The 13,849-nt window shown below is 55.5% G+C and overlaps 3 protein-coding genes across 5 annotated transcripts; 1 reads left to right on the top strand and 2 right to left on the bottom strand.

The window, feature by feature from the left end:
* The first annotated feature begins 1,027 nt into the window (after positions 1-1,027).
* On the top strand, positions 1,028-8,575 carry TRAPPC14 (trafficking protein particle complex subunit 14). Of its 2 annotated transcripts, none has more exons than XM_034430793.3 (11): positions 1,028-1,780; positions 1,857-1,952; positions 2,027-2,156; positions 2,241-2,327; positions 2,453-2,573; positions 3,352-3,499; positions 3,601-3,683; positions 6,658-6,821; positions 7,017-7,174; positions 7,354-7,547; positions 7,701-8,575. In XM_034430793.3, exons 1-11 carry the CDS (start codon positions 1,373-1,375, stop codon positions 7,852-7,854), a joined length of 1,743 nt encoding a protein of 580 aa, XP_034286684.1. In that variant the 5' UTR covers positions 1,028-1,372; the 3' UTR covers positions 7,855-8,575. The 2 variants fall into 2 exon arrangements, with proteins under 2 accessions (XP_034286684.1, XP_034286685.1); XM_034430794.3 differs by having other exon boundaries at positions 1,176-1,780; positions 8,343-8,575.
* On the bottom strand, positions 8,473-9,765 carry LAMTOR4 (late endosomal/lysosomal adaptor, MAPK and MTOR activator 4). Its single transcript, XM_034430800.3, has 4 exons — positions 9,696-9,765; positions 9,516-9,617; positions 9,320-9,437; positions 8,473-9,229 (listed from the first exon to the last, which is right to left on the bottom strand). The coding sequence occupies exons 1-4, from the start codon at positions 9,696-9,698 to the stop codon at positions 9,132-9,134; spliced, it is 321 nt and encodes a 106-aa protein (XP_034286691.1). The 5' UTR covers positions 9,699-9,765; the 3' UTR covers positions 8,473-9,131.
* Positions 9,766-10,274: 509 nt separating this feature from the next.
* TMEM272 (transmembrane protein 272) lies at positions 10,275-13,849 on the bottom strand. Of its 2 annotated transcripts, none has more exons than XM_034430798.2 (5): positions 13,765-13,849; positions 11,988-12,074; positions 11,842-11,892; positions 10,883-11,074; positions 10,275-10,557 (listed from the first exon to the last, which is right to left on the bottom strand). In XM_034430798.2, exons 2-5 carry the CDS (start codon positions 12,067-12,069, stop codon positions 10,337-10,339), a joined length of 546 nt encoding a protein of 181 aa, XP_034286689.1. In that variant the 5' UTR covers positions 12,070-12,074; positions 13,765-13,849; the 3' UTR covers positions 10,275-10,336. The 2 variants fall into 2 exon arrangements, with proteins under 2 accessions (XP_034286689.1, XP_034286690.1); XM_034430799.3 differs by having other exon boundaries at positions 11,988-12,077; positions 13,765-13,847.

Here is a 13,849-nt window from a genome sequence, read left to right on the forward strand (position 1 = left end):
CCCCTCCACCCACCTTCTTCCCGAGGAAGGAAATGCATGGACCAGCTCCTCCTCTTATCTGCAGGACTTATCTCACAACTTGAACAATTTACTCTGAATCTGGGCAGTGATGTTGGTGAGAACAATAGAGAAGAAAAAAATCAACTTTCAGGTGGCACTTCCTAGCCCTAGTAGCTTGGTGTGTGTGTGAGAGAGAGAAAGGGGGGGGGATTAACTTCAAAAGTGCATCCTACCCCCAGAGCAGCTGAAGAGGCAGGGGAGAGGGGGGAGCTACCATAACATGATTTAAATATATCTGAAAAGTTATCAGGCAAGAAAACGGACAGCGTTGCTTGTCCCATCCAGAATGTGCAGAATCTTCTAGAGTCATTGAGAAAGTAAACCTCAAACTCAGCAACTCTGTTAGTAGTCCCCGGTTAACATTAGGGCAGATCCGCAAAGGGATTCCTGCGAGTTGTTTCCGGAGTTCCCTATGGCACTTTGGGCGCTTGGCAGGCAGCCCACTTTTACCGCCGTTTGCAGCATCCCGCAGTCCAAAGATCGCGATTTTTGGCAATTTTTGTCCATTTCCAGTGTTTACTTTCAGCTTTTGGCAAAAAAAACGTTCTTTGGGTGTAACGGATTTTGCTTAACCATCACAGCGCTTTAAAAGTTTGCAAAACCGGGCATGGTCATGTGATGACATGCTTAATGACCACCATTGTAATTCCGGGCTTAAGGCTAGGCAGCAGGAACTGTGCAAGGAAGCTGTGCTGGGCAGAAATATTGGAAATTCAAACGGCATCACAACCTTTTAAGGTCCGCCGTATTCGATTCTAGTTGATTATTTAATATGTGGAAACTACATTTATTTATTTATTTATTAACGCAAAAACTGTAAGAACAGCATAACCACTGTACCCAAATCCTCGGCCCAGGAAGGGATGCGCGCCAAGTCGGCCTTGGGCCTCCGCTACTCCCTCCCAGCTGTCCGTCGCCAACGCCAAAGGGCTCCAGGGCAAAGGAAGTCCTCCGAACCGCTCCGCCCGGGAAGGAGCCGGTCTGAGGAGGCTGCGGGAAGGCTCCCCGCACCGCGCAGCTGGCGAGGAAGGGGCGGGCAGTCAGCAGGGAGACGCCGAGTGCTTCCTGGCCCCGCCCGCCGCGCTGCGGCCGCCTCCCTCCGCCTCCTTGCCCGCCTTGCTCTCCCGGAGACCCCGGGCCGAATCCGCCGGCCGCGCGCCTCTCCTCGCCCTCAGTACCTGCCCGGCTGGAGCCCGACCAGGGGGACCCCAGCCGCCCATGCCGTGCCGCCCCCGCCCCGCCGCCGCGCGCTCCGCCAGTGCAGCAGCAGCCTCTCGCCGGCCGGCTGGGAACTCGCCCGCCGCCCGCCGGCATGGAGTCCCAGTGCGACTACTTCATGTATTTCCCGGCTGTGCCTTTCCCGGGCCGCGAGGTGCTTCTGGGAGAGCCAGGCCGGTACCGGGCCTTGCCCCGGAGGAACCACCTCTATCTGGGCGAGACCGTCCGCTTCCTGCTGGTCCTGCGGTGCCGCTCGGGTGCCGGCGGCGCCCCCCGGCCGCCCTGGGGGGAACTGGCAGGCTCGCTCTCGGCCCTGGCCAGCGTCAGCCCAGCTGGCGGCGGCGGCGGCGGCGGCGGCGCTGGAGACGAGGCCCTCCTTGGTGAAGCGGCGGAGGAGGGCGCGGCTGGAGCCGGAGAGGCGGCCGCCAATGGAAGCGTCTTCCGGGAGTGCCGGGCGCTCCTGACCCACGGCCACGGCGCCCCGGGAACAATGGCTGTGGCCGTAAGACCGGGACCGGGGCGGCGGCGGGGCTCGCTGCGCCCCAAGGACCGTTCTGACCCTCGCCTCCCTCCTGCAGGTCCCCCCCGAGGAGCCCATCGTGTCCACCGACGAAGTCATCTTTCCGCTGACGATTTCTCTGGACAGGCTGCCGCCCAGTACCGTCAAAGCCAAAGTAAGCCCCCTGCCCTGCCCCGGCCAGCGCCCTCCAGGCGGGGTTGTCCAGGGGTGATGCCCGTTCTTCCGCAGATCGTGGCGACCGTCTGGAGACGCGACCAAGAGAGAGGCGAGGTCCGGGAGCGCGGCTACCTCAGCATCCTGCAGGATCGGGCCCCTTCCCAGATCTTCCGCGAAGAGCAGGGCGCCTTCAAGGCGCAAGGTGAGCCTGAACGGCGGGCGGCCTTCCGCGTTCCCACCGCGGCAGTGCGGAGCTGATGCCTCCATCTCTGCCCTTGGTTTACAGTGAGCACCATGCTGACTGTGCTGCCGCCCCCGGAGCTGAAGTGCCAGCAACTCAGCGTGTCCGGGAAGCACTTGACGGTGCTCAAAGGTGGGTTGCTCGGCAGGGAGGGGAGGGTCCCCCACTGCACCTGCCCGGGGGAGGTCCGTCTCTTCTGCAGGCAAGACCCATATGCGCTCTCCCCCTGCCCCGCTTTGGCCCCCCTCCCTTCCCAGTTCTGAATGCTGCCTCCCAGGATGAGCTCTCGGTGTGGGACTTGCGGATCCTGCCCAACTTGAATGCCAGTTACCTTCCCATGATGCCAGACGGATCCGTCTTGCTAGTTGATGATATCTGGTAAGAGGGCCAGTGTGTGTGTGTGTGTGTGTGTGTGTGTGTGTCTGACTGAGGGAGCATTTAACTAACATTCCCTACTCTTCAAAACATGCTGTTTGCTTTGGAACAGCCCAAATCCAACCATTTTCTGAGCTGCATTTCCAGGGCTGGTATTTGGATGAGCCACAGCAAGGCCTTAGCTACAGCCAGTTTGTCTAGTGTTTAAATCCCCAGGTGAGAAGCCTGGAGGCAGTTTTGGAGCCGCCACAGGTATGAAAGGCAGCTGAGAGACTTTGGATCAGTCCCCTTCTCTTAGCCCAGCCCCCCTTACAGGGTTGTTGGATATGTTTGCTACCTTATTTCTAAAAATAATAAAGGTGGAATAAATAAATATACTTCTTGCTCCGTGGGGAGAGGGAGGGAGGGCGGCCAAAAAGTTATGGCTGGCTGTTAGAGCCCTTCAAAGTTTCCTTCCTGTAGGGCACCCTTGGGCTGCCCCGAAGAGGCAGAAGGAAAAGCTGCTTCAGGGAAGGCAGAGGCCAGGCATCAAGGGGACCTTAAGGGGTGCCATCTGCATGCCCATGAGCTCAGAAGGGAGCTTCTTGCATGGCAAAACCTGGCATGGAAACCTTCTCTTTTCCCAGCCGGGGTGGGCTGTGGGCAGAAGCAGTGCTCCATTCCCCTGATGCCTAGAATTGATGTGTGTGCCAGGAAAGCAGGTGTGTGCGTGCACATGTGTGGGAGGAGGGGGCTGGGTTGCAGGTTTTTCTTACACTGCTTCTGTTCCCCCTCCCCACAGCCACCAATCTGGTGAAGTCTCCATGGCCTCCTTTTGCCAGGTGCCCTCGGCCACCTCTGCTTGGCCCTGCTCCCTCCGGGCACTGGAGGAGCAAAATTTCCTTTTCCAACTGCAGGCACCAGAGCAGCCCCCTGATAGCACCAAAGAGGTGAGATCCCCCCCCCCGGCCCTCGTTGTCTGGGCACCTGCAGCACAGAGTGGGAGAGGGACGCAGGGGGGCAGCCACTCATTCTCCCCTGGCACTTGCAGGGCCTGGAGGTTCCTCTCATTGCGGTGCTGCAGTGGTCGACCCCCAAACTCCCATTCACGAGCAGCATCTACACGCACTACAGGTGAGAAGCTCGTCTTTCCAGCCGGAAATGACACAGCCAGCCCTAGAGTGCCCAGGAGGGGAGTCTGGCTGGCACAGAAGATGAGGAAGGCATCTTGGCAGTCTAGCAGGGATGTCCTGCCTGGCTCGGAAAGGCAAAACAGCCCCAAAGTCCTATATAATGGGATTAGGGCCTCTTTTTTCCTGCTGGAGATTCCTCTAGTGTGGCATCCCAGAATTTTGTTTGCCTTCAAAGCTGCCTGGCCACACCATTTACTCATCGTTTACTCATTCTGCAGCCATCTGCTATAAGCACCCCTAAATTCTTTCCTTCTGTTGTTCTGTCTAACACTGTACACCCAATACTGTACCCTGCCAGAGGATTCTCCCCTCCCCCTGAGTGGGTGGTCTTACTTTCAGAAACACTGAACTGCATCTTTCCCCACATTTTTTACCAATTTTCCAGCAATGCCAATTGGTTTTCCATGTTACGAATACCCCCAGGAACATCAACTCCACTACACACCTTTATGTCATCAGCAGAAAGACGAAGCTTACCCAGCAATCCTTCTGTTATATCACTTACAAACATGTTGAACAGAACAGGCCTTGTGATCCGCTGCTTGTGGCAGGTCTCTGTTCAGAGAGTGGCCTGTTCACCACCACACCCTGGGATCTGTCCCTGAGCCAGCTTCCTATCATCCATTGAACCACCCAGTAGTTAAGCCCTGGCCTGCATAACCGATTTAGGAGTTCATTATGCGGAACCGTATCGAATGTTTTGCTAAAATCCAGATAGGCTGTGTGTCCACAGCACTAACTTTCTCCCAAACGTCTCATCTATAGGCGGCTCTGGGCAGCCTGATGTTCACCACTGCAGAACCCTTGCCTTGCAAGCAGCCCTTCTAATGGAACAGCCAGCAGGAAAACTGGGCTGGGAGCTGCTGTGTTGAAGGCTGAGGTTTCAGTGTCATGCAGCTGTCAGCATAAGCGTAATGTAAGGGTTGGAAGATGCCAAGCTTGCTCTCAAGAGTTTATATATACCATACATCCATATGTGTGTGTGTATAGAGAGAGAACGTATCATATCTTGAGTTTCTATAATATGCCTTAGTAGGTAGCCCTGATTCTATAGGAGTATTTCAAATTCTGCCATTTTTCTTAGAAGCCCATCCTTGTTTTGGAGTCAGTTTTTATTCTTCCAACGATTTGTAAGTACAAACGTTGACACGGTCTGGCCTTCATTTATTTATTATTTATTATTGAATTTCTATACCGCCCTTCTCCCTGAGGACTCAGGGCGGTGTACAGCCAGAATTAAAAAACATGCAGTACAAATATTAAAAAACACTTAAAAGATATACAAATTTGGCCCAATTAAAACTCACTACCAATTAAAACATTTAAAAATTTCTTCTTAAGCCAGCCCGGCTTGCTTGAAAAAATAGGTTTTAAGGGCACGACGGAAGGCACTGAGGTCTTGGATTCTCCTTATCTCTGGGGGCAGCTGATTCCAGAGGGTAGGTGCCCCCACAGAGAAGACCCTTCCCCTGGGGTCACCAGCCTCCACTGTTTGGCTGATGGCACCCCGAGGAGGCCCTCTCTGTGGGAGCGCACGGGTCATCAAGTTCTCTCTGTGTCTAGTTCATTCATGGGATCCAAATAGCTGCATAAGTAGTTGCATTTTTCCCACTATAGTTCATGACTGCAATATGAAAAGGAGAGGCTAGCAGCAAAATTATTAGACTTCAGGTTCCATTCTAACATTCTTGTTCTATCTTATGTTCTTTTCCATTTTTGCCCACCTTCATGTCCCTGTATCAGAAATACCTGCGAAGCCCCTTAGCTTGGTTGACTCCTTCCAATATTCACTGTTCAGCTATTTTATTTATTCTGTTAGCTGTGACAGACAGCTCGCCCTGTAATACAAAGTTTGGAAGAACAAGACTAGGCCTCTCTTTTGTATCTTACAGAACTCTAAATTTTACTGTGGGTTTTTTTTCCTACTCTATATAATATTTACTAACATTTATTACCATTCTTTCAATATTTTTTCCCCTGGGATCAGCCTTGTTGTCATTTGGGTAACACATTAACCTTAATAGTCACAGTTCAATGAGTGGAGCCTTCCTTCAGAAATCATGGGTGCTCCATCACTGGAGGCTTTTAAGAAGAGACTAGAGACAGTCACTTAACTGAAATAGTATAGGTTCTCCTGCTTGAGCAGGGGGCTGGACTAGAAGACCTCCAAGGTCCCTTCCAGCTCTATTCTATTCTAATTTTATTCTAATCCTATCCAAGACCGCTTTAAGTTTTTTCACTTCCTATAGTTTAATATAATTCTTTTGCTACATTTCTTGATTGTTGCTTGTCAGATACAAAGTCAGATACGTCTCTGACTGTATTATCTGGCAACCAGATTCCTTCTACCTTCTACAGGAAATTTTCTTGCATAAAGTATCTTGTTATTTTTATTTTTGCTTTTTGAATATCATTTTGTTATCTTGAGAATTCTCCAAACCCTTGGATTATTTTCATCAGTTATCTCCTTGTATTCTGTACTCCATCACCCACCTTGTATTTCCAGGCTATTGAGGCCCAGGGTAAGTCATCACCATGAAGTATTCTAGCTTTTCAGGGTGAAGAATCTTCCCGGAGAAGATTCAAAGCCTAGTTTAGAAGTATATAAGCCACTGTTTTTAGTGCATTCCTGTATGTAGACATTGTCCTCTTCTGGGGGGGTGGGGAGATATGTTGTTTAGAGGTGGAGAGAGGGTTGATCCCGAAGGGGCACAGAGGGTTGTTGGTTCTCGTCTTCCTTGGCAGCCAAAGTTCCGGGTGTGATTTGCCGCCCATCTCACTTACCTCAGGGGAAAAAAAGCTGGAGGACAGAGTGCTCCTCCCACCCCGATACCAAAGGAAGGTGGCAAGCCAACAGCTCTAGGGCTTTAGCACAGAGGGCCTGCCACGCGTTGTTCTCTCGCTTTCCCTCCTAGGCTGCCCAGCATCCGCCTTGCCCGTCCCAGGTTTGTGATGACTGCAGAATGTGAGTCGCCAGTTGTCTTGCATCGCCGCTTTGTAGTTACGTACACACTCATCAATAATTTGCAGGACTTTCTGGCAGTGCGCCTGGTGTGGACGCCAGAAAGTGCTGCTGCAGGTGAGCAGGGGGTAGAGGAGGGTTACTGGGAGGATGGGATGGCTGACTCCTCTTCAGGCAGACGGGATGAGCAGGAGCTCTTCTACGCTTGGCCAATTTGCAGCCTCCTCCCCACTGGTTGGGTTTGGGAGCATTCTGGGCCTTCGGGCCCCTCTTAACCACTCTTGCTCTGCTACCCTCACCCCGGTCCCTAAGGGAAGAAGCCGAATGTCTGCGACGAATGTTGTGCCACACCAGACCCTCAAGACTCCATTGTGTGCCACACCCCTCTCAATAACCTGGGATTCTCTCGCAAGGGCAGCGCCCGCACGTTCTGTGTCACGTTCCAGGCTCTGCGTGCTGGCTTGTTTGAGGTAAATGTCCTGCCATGCTGCACAAGACAAGCATGGATTAGTTGGCTCAACAAACCAGGGTCCTTTTGCCAATTGTGGATGATCTATCTCGGTTACACCCAATTTCAACATTGCATAGAAGAACCATTGCAGACCAACCAAGAGGACTATCCTCTCTTCTCCTCCCCGCCCCACTGCAGCTGTCCCAGCACATGAAGCTGAAACTCCAGTTCACAGCCAGCGTGTCCAACCCACCTCCAGAGGCCCGGCCGGTCTCCCGCAAAAGCAGCCCTGGGAGCCCAGCAGTGCGGGAGCTGGTGGGGCGTCATCAGGCCAGCCTCGGGCGCTCCCAGAGCTTCTCACACCAGCAGCCGGCACGGGGACACCTCCTGAGGTGGGTGCTGTAGAGGAAGCTAATTGGAAGGGTGGGAAGGCAGTGGCTGGAGAGACCCAACCCTAGGCCCCGCAGACATCAGCTGGGAGGAAAAGGGATGGACTCTCAGGGAAAACCCTGCTAACCTCTCTCCCCCTCCTTCCCTTCTAATAGGTCAGGAAGCGTCATGGAGCGCCGGGCCATAACTCCCCCTGTAGGCTCCCCGGTGGGTCGCCCTCTTTATTTACCCCCGGAAAAGGCTGCTCTTTCCCTTGACAAAATTGCCAAACGAGAGTGCAAGGTACTGGTGCTAGCGCCTGTCACATGACAGAGGAGGGGTCCCCAGAAAGGGCAGCACTGGCTGCCTTCAGCCAACCCTCAGAACCAACCCACAGTATGCACCACCCAATCTCGCATCTGCTCCAGACACCTGAATTTCACAGGATGACACCCCTCCCTCCTCGTCCATTCAACCCCTTATCTCCTAACAGGACTCCAGTCACACCCCTGGCTGGTAGCATTTCCTGGCTGTGCCACAGTTCAGCCTTCCAGGGACTGCTGCCCCCCTCACCCACCCACTCTCTTCATGCTCCTTCAGCTGAGCAGCAGCAAGGAGTGTTTTCACTCTGGAGGGGGGGAACTTGTCTGAAAGCCAAGAGGAAGGAGCAGCTACATCGCCCCCTCTCCCCAAGCAAGGTACGGACAGCAGTAGGTGTCACCATTAAAAGGCAAAGTGACTCCAGCCCCTGCAGGTAGAAGGTACTTTTAACAACTGGACATTCCCCAAATCGATTTTTCTTTTTCGCCCTGGATTAGGCCATGGGATGTGACTTGGAAGGCTCCCAGTATCTCTCCCAGTATCTGCTGCATTCCTAAATGGGAGAGGACCAGTCTCTAGCCCTCTCCCTACCTCATCCTCCCAGGCCAAGATCACTTTCCGTTGCACTTTATTTAATTTTTGTTATTTATATTTTTTATTCATTCAGAAGCAACTCCAACTCTGTATGTATGTGCTTACAAATAAACTGCACTGGCTGGCCGGCAAATAACACGCTTAATGGATCTCTTGGTTTGTCCTCTGGCACCATCCCTCTTTCTTCCTCTACTTCCAATGAATTCACCCGATCTCAAGGCGTGGTCGGATTTAACAATCACTGCTGGATCTCCACCGGTCGCCTAGATCTTTCGCTGGTTTCAGGCAGCCGAAAGCAGCTAGCAAGCATACAATGTGGAAACTGGTTTGCTTTGCTCCCCCTCGGAACAGCGAACGGCATATAAAAAGCTCGGTGGATGCTTCTCCACAGGCCAACTCCCACCAAAGCAGCATCTCCCCGGGATGATCAGGCAGGGAAATGCTTTGGCATCTTTCGACCAAATGCCAGGCATTTGTGGAGGATGGGAACCACGGCCCAAGCAGGGGCAGAAACGGCAGAGGTGGCCCAGGAGGGAACCGCCCGAAGGAGAGGCGGCAGGTGAGGGGAAGGTCTCCTTCCGGCTTTTGTTGAGGGGGGGGGAAGAGGGGGGTCCCGCTCCGCCTCAGGCTTCACGGGTGGGTGGGTGGGAGGGAGGGGGCGAAGCAGCAGACGGCGCACTCCTCCCCGCCGCTCAGACGACCACGGGCTCCGGGACGCTGTTGAGCCGCTTCACCACGAAGAGCTTCTGGCCGGAGACGGTCGCCAGCAGGGAGTGTTCCCCAAAGACCACTGCGGGGGGAGGAAGAGGGAGAACGGCGCCGGTCAGTGGAAGCCACGACGCCCCCGCCCGTCCCCCCGCCTCCCCTCCGGGACGCTCACCCGAGACGCGGCGGAAGGGCAGCTCCGGGCCGCGCGGCAGCCGGAAGGCGCAGGCCGTGCTCACCAGCTCCGCCATCGCGCCCGCCGTGCGCTCGTCATTCTCCAGGTCGCCGGCCGACTGCGGGGAGAGGGAGGTCAGCGCCCGCCGGCCCCGGCCCCGGCCCCGGCCCCACCCCGGCCCCCGGCAGCTCCTCACCGCCAGGACGGCGCCGTCGCAGATGACCAGGTAGCCGGTCTGGTCCGGGATGCGCTCCAGGCCCTGTGTGAGGGCCGCCGCTGCAGCCGCCGCCGCCGCCGCCTGCCGGGAAAGCAGCGTTCGGTCAGCCGGGCCGCCCCTCCCCCTCCCACTCCCCCTCCCCCCCCCTCCGAAGCTCACCATGCCCGGCCGGAGCCGACAAGAGAGGCAGGCGGAAACGGAGCCGCGACGCCGCCCACTGACCCCTGCGGAAACGGAAGGGGCCACACGGGCGCCCGCTTCCGGTGAAAGAGGTCTGGCCGAAGAGGCTTCAGCTCGGGATTCGCGCGAGATCGGGCGGGCGGTGCTTTCCACGGATAACTCCGCCTATTCCCGCGACGCCGACGGGAGCGGGCGGGGCGGCCCCACCTTATCCTCCTTCCGGTCCCCTTCGGCTTCCGCGCCCTGCCGGCCAACGCCTGACGGGGGCGCTGCTCGTGCCTCGGCCTGGTCGTTCGGATTGCGGAGGCTGTTAATGTCCCGAGGGAGCTTGAGCGGCGGCTCGATGGAGCCTTCTCCGTTGGGGGTGCAGGGGAGCTGCGAATCCCTGGGGAGCTCCCCCCACCCACCCAGCCAGGCTCAGCGAAGAGCTCCGTCGGCCAGAGAGAGGATCGGTCCTGCCGAGCCAGGCAAGCCGGTGGAGTTCGGCCTTGTCCCGAGACACCCCGCCCCCCACCCCCGAGGCCCCTCCGGCCCAGGTGCGGATAGAGGAGGCGGCAGTTTAGCAACATCGAGGTTTATTAACAAAAATCCCTGCTAAGAACAAAGGCCGCCCTCGGCTGCTACAGACCCCCACTGCAGCCCCGCCTGCGGCCGGACACCACGGCGTTCAAGATGAGGATGCCGACGAGGATGCTGAGAGCCAGCAGCAGGGCCAGGGCCAAGGCCGCGTGGATGGCGGTGGTGACCCCAAAGGCAAAGAGGAAGAGAGTCCGGTGGCAAAAGTCAGGCTGGCCAAAGTCCTCGTAGTCTGGGGGGTAGATAGAATAGACCCACACATTACCTGTTGGGGGGAAAGCGAGGAACATGGTCAGGAAGGGCTACGGGCTCCTGCCCCGATGCCCCATGTCCACTGCCTCTAAAGTCCGGCCGCTGCTTAGTCTGGGGCTCAGGAACGGCTGGGAGGGAGGCAAACGGCTGTTCCTAGGGTGCTATTGCTGTGGGCAGGGGAGGCCCGAACCCAGTTAGCAGCCTTCAGTGCAGCAAACTGCCAAGACCTCTAGAAAAAGCTCTCCGGCCATCACAGCCAGGCAGCTCTGCCAATTCTGTGCCCCACCATGGAAGGGCTAGGACCCCCAGCTAGCACCTCCAGGAGCCTCTCCCCCTACCTGCAATGAACCAGGCGCAGAGGAAGAGGAACCCCGCTCCCCGCAAGCAGTTGAGTAGTGTGCTTGGTCGGTTGGTGCCATCCCCGCAGGGAACACAGCTAAGGAACAGGAGCAGGAGTGTAACAGCACTCAGGATGAGCAAGTAAATGGGAAGGAGAGGCTGCCGGGGACACTGACCAAGATAGACTGCTCCTGGGGATGGAGGAGCAACAGATTAGCATCTTAGATTCTCAGACCTTCCTTCAATATGACATACCCCAGAATGCAGATCCCTCCTACTGGCCTCGGCCATCAGTACTTCCTTATGTCAAGAGGAGCCCAGAAGCAGAAGATGAAAAAAGACCCTTTCCTGAAATTTGAGAGACAGCTTGGGAGCCTTAGTCACCTCCCAGATATAGACTCCAAGCTGGCCTGGCTCCAACGGGTATCTCTGCCCCAACCCAGGAAGACATGCAATGTGCAGGTATAGGTGGAAGGAGGAGAAAAAGCAGCCCAGCCCAGCACAGTCCCCATTGGCCAATTCAGAGTTAACCCATTTCCACAGCCCAACAGCAAAAGGACAGCCTGCAAAGCTGCTTCTATGCCCGGCCAAGAGCTCCAGGCCAAAGAGGGAGGGGATGAAGGGACTCCCAGCCAAGGCAAATGCCTGAGGGCCATGCCTGGGAAGGACAGCCCAGCAGACCCTTCTGAGCACCACAACTTGTGGGCCTGGTTCACGGAGCACATCCAGGCACAAGCCAGTGGTGCTTTGTAAGCCAGAGTTTGGGTTGCACCAGCCAGTTTTCTCAGCAGACTAGGACTGATAGCTTCACAAATTGTAGGCAGCAGGTTATCCAGCCCCTGCAGGAGCTGACCAGTTCAGAGTGGGCCCAGCAAAGGACTCAGCACCACTGGAACAGGGCAACAGGCCAGCCAAAGGGGCTGTGGGAAGGCAGGGACAGGGTGAGGGTTTCACTCACCAATGGCGATTCCTGCCACAGGCAACGCAGCAAAGAGAACTTTTCCTAGAACTGGAGGAGGAGGAGGAGGAGGAGGAATAGATTAGGCACTCTAGAGATGGGGGAGTACCAGCAAAATCAAGGCATGGAGAGAAAGAGCAGCCTACCCATCAGGAGGGAGTGCACGGAGGAGGAAGGCTCTTCGGTGGCTCTTAGGAGAGGCCTCTCAGGCTGGGATTCTTCAGCCATGGCAGCTGCTGGTGAAGCCGAGGGGAGAACTGAAGGCGCCTTCCACGCCCACCCCACATCATCTTAAGTACCAGCTGTCTCTGGCCTCCTGACCCAGGTGTGGCCTACCCTAAGCAATTACAATTGAGGGGGGGGGAGGAGGGCCCAGAACCTTCAAGGGGGGTAAAGTTGGGCTCCTCCCTCTTGTAAGGCTGTGTGTGTGTGAAGCAATGAATTGCTGGGTGGAAAGGCCTGGCCCTCTCTTCCCTCACTTGCCTCTCAGCTGATGGGTGGGCTGCAGGCTAGGCTCCCAAACTACCAACCTGGATGAGACAACCAAGGCAAAATGGAGTAGTGCTTGGAAAGTAGGAAGCTGAGCTCAGGGACTGGCTTTGGATGGTTCTGCACTGTCATGGGGGGGGGAGGGGGCAGGGGAGTTGCCTGTTCTAAAGCTCCCGCTGGACCCAGGGGTGAAATGCTCCCGGTTTGGGCCAGATCACCCGATCCGGTAGCAATGGCGGCGGGTGGTTCAGAGAACTGGTAGCAAAAATCCCTGCCCCCCTCCACCACCACCATGCCCAGCTGAGCCACGCGATCATCAAGAGGCTGGTGGTTTTTTAAAAGCATTTTTTCTACAATCTCTTTGGCCAAAAAAAATGCTTTTAAAAGTTAAAAAAAAAGCCTCTGATCGCACGGCTCAGCTGGGATCATAATTTTGCATTTTTTTCTGCAACCTCTTAAGGTTGTAGAAAAAATGCTTTTAAAAGTAAAAGTTTAAAAAAAAAAAGTTGGCCACGCCCACTCAGTCACATTCCCCCCCCAAGCCACACCCACAGAACCAGTAGTAACAAATTTTAGATTTCACCCCTGACTAGACCCCCAGGTAATTAATCAGATTGTCCTTCGCTCTCATAAAGTTTATGAGGCACTTTCTTTAATGAAAAGGGCGTCGAAGCCAGCTACTAGTTGGAGTAAGTGTCCCACTGGGCCCACCCTGTTGCAACTATTCAGTTACTTACTGGCCTCAGAAGTTCCTGGAGGCCCAGAAGGCGGGGCCTTTTTGCAGCACCCAGCCCAGCCATAAAGTGTGACCTCCCCCACCCCCTGCTATCAGGAATTATAATGTCCTTCCTTTCCAAGGCATTTAGTTATGTTGGTAGTTTTTCTCATAAATTTTACATTTAAGTTTTCCCACTGTTTGGGTTCTTTTGTCACTACAGCCAGGTCTCTCACCGCAATTTGCCCAAGTGGACCTGACCCAAAGCTGCCACCCCTGAGCAAAGCTGATGGGGGAGCCAGTGGGGCCAAGAGAGTCCTCTGCACAGGGATGCCTTCAGCCATTCCCACCCCAGAGGCATTCTTCCTCCCCTTCCCAACTCCATCTTGCAAGCTCTCGGGCAGCCCAGGTGGGGGCATTTGACGTTGCCTTATCCACCCCAGGATGGCCAATCCCAGAGGCAGCAGAGGCCAGGCCATGTGCCTATCTGCTTAAGGCACAGATGCCCCTCTCTTGCTCAGCCATGCCAAAAGATGGGTAAAAGAGGAAAAGGGGTAGGGGAGATTAGGGGGTGGGTGTGCCGGACTGAGGCTCCCCCTGCCCCACTGTTCCCCAAGCCAATTCAGGCCTCAATCCAGGCAGCAGAGCGCAGCCCAAATGGGAGCCAAGCCCTCGCTGGGGGGAAGGAGGACCCTGAGAGCCTGGTGTCCTGACTTTACCTGAAGCAGAGGGACTTCACCCAGCAGCGAGAGGACAAAAATGGACAAGCAGCTGTTCTGACGCCACCTCACTCTTCCTTTCCAG

Source organism: Pantherophis guttatus, chromosome 4, assembly GCF_059756535.1.
Source record: "Pantherophis guttatus breed Tessera chromosome 4, ASM5975653v1, whole genome shotgun sequence".
Taxonomy (NCBI): domain Eukaryota; kingdom Metazoa; phylum Chordata; class Lepidosauria; order Squamata; family Colubridae; genus Pantherophis; species Pantherophis guttatus.

Coding starts and splice junctions, on each gene's coding strand:
- TRAPPC14 (XM_034430793.3), top strand. CDS start 1,373: ATGGAGTCCCAGTGCGACTACTTCATGTATTTCCCGGCTGTGCCTTTC. Junction 1,781..1,856: donor CGGGAACAATGGCTGTGGCC/GTAAGACCGGGA, acceptor TCCCTCCTGCAG/GTCCCCCCCGAGGAGCCCAT. Junction 2,574..3,351: donor TTGCTAGTTGATGATATCTG/GTAAGAGGGCCA, acceptor CCCTCCCCACAG/CCACCAATCTGGTGAAGTCT.
- LAMTOR4 (XM_034430800.3), bottom strand. Junction 9,438..9,515: donor GCGACGGCGCCGTCCTGGCG/GTGAGGAGCTGC, acceptor CTCTCCCCGCAG/TCGGCCGGCGACCTGGAGAA. Junction 9,230..9,319: donor GCCCTTCCGCCGCGTCTCGG/GTGAGCGTCCCG, acceptor CTCCCCCCGCAG/TGGTCTTTGGGGAACACTCC.
- TMEM272 (XM_034430798.2), bottom strand. CDS start 12,069: ATGGCTGAAGAATCCCAGCCTGAGAGGCCTCTCCTAAGAGCCACCGAA. Junction 11,893..11,987: donor CGTGCACTCCCTCCTGATGG/GTAGGCTGCTCT, acceptor CTCCTCCTCCAG/TTCTAGGAAAAGTTCTCTTT. Junction 10,558..10,882: donor CTGCGCCTGGTTCATTGCAG/GTAGGGGGAGAG, acceptor TCCCCCCAACAG/GTAATGTGTGGGTCTATTCT.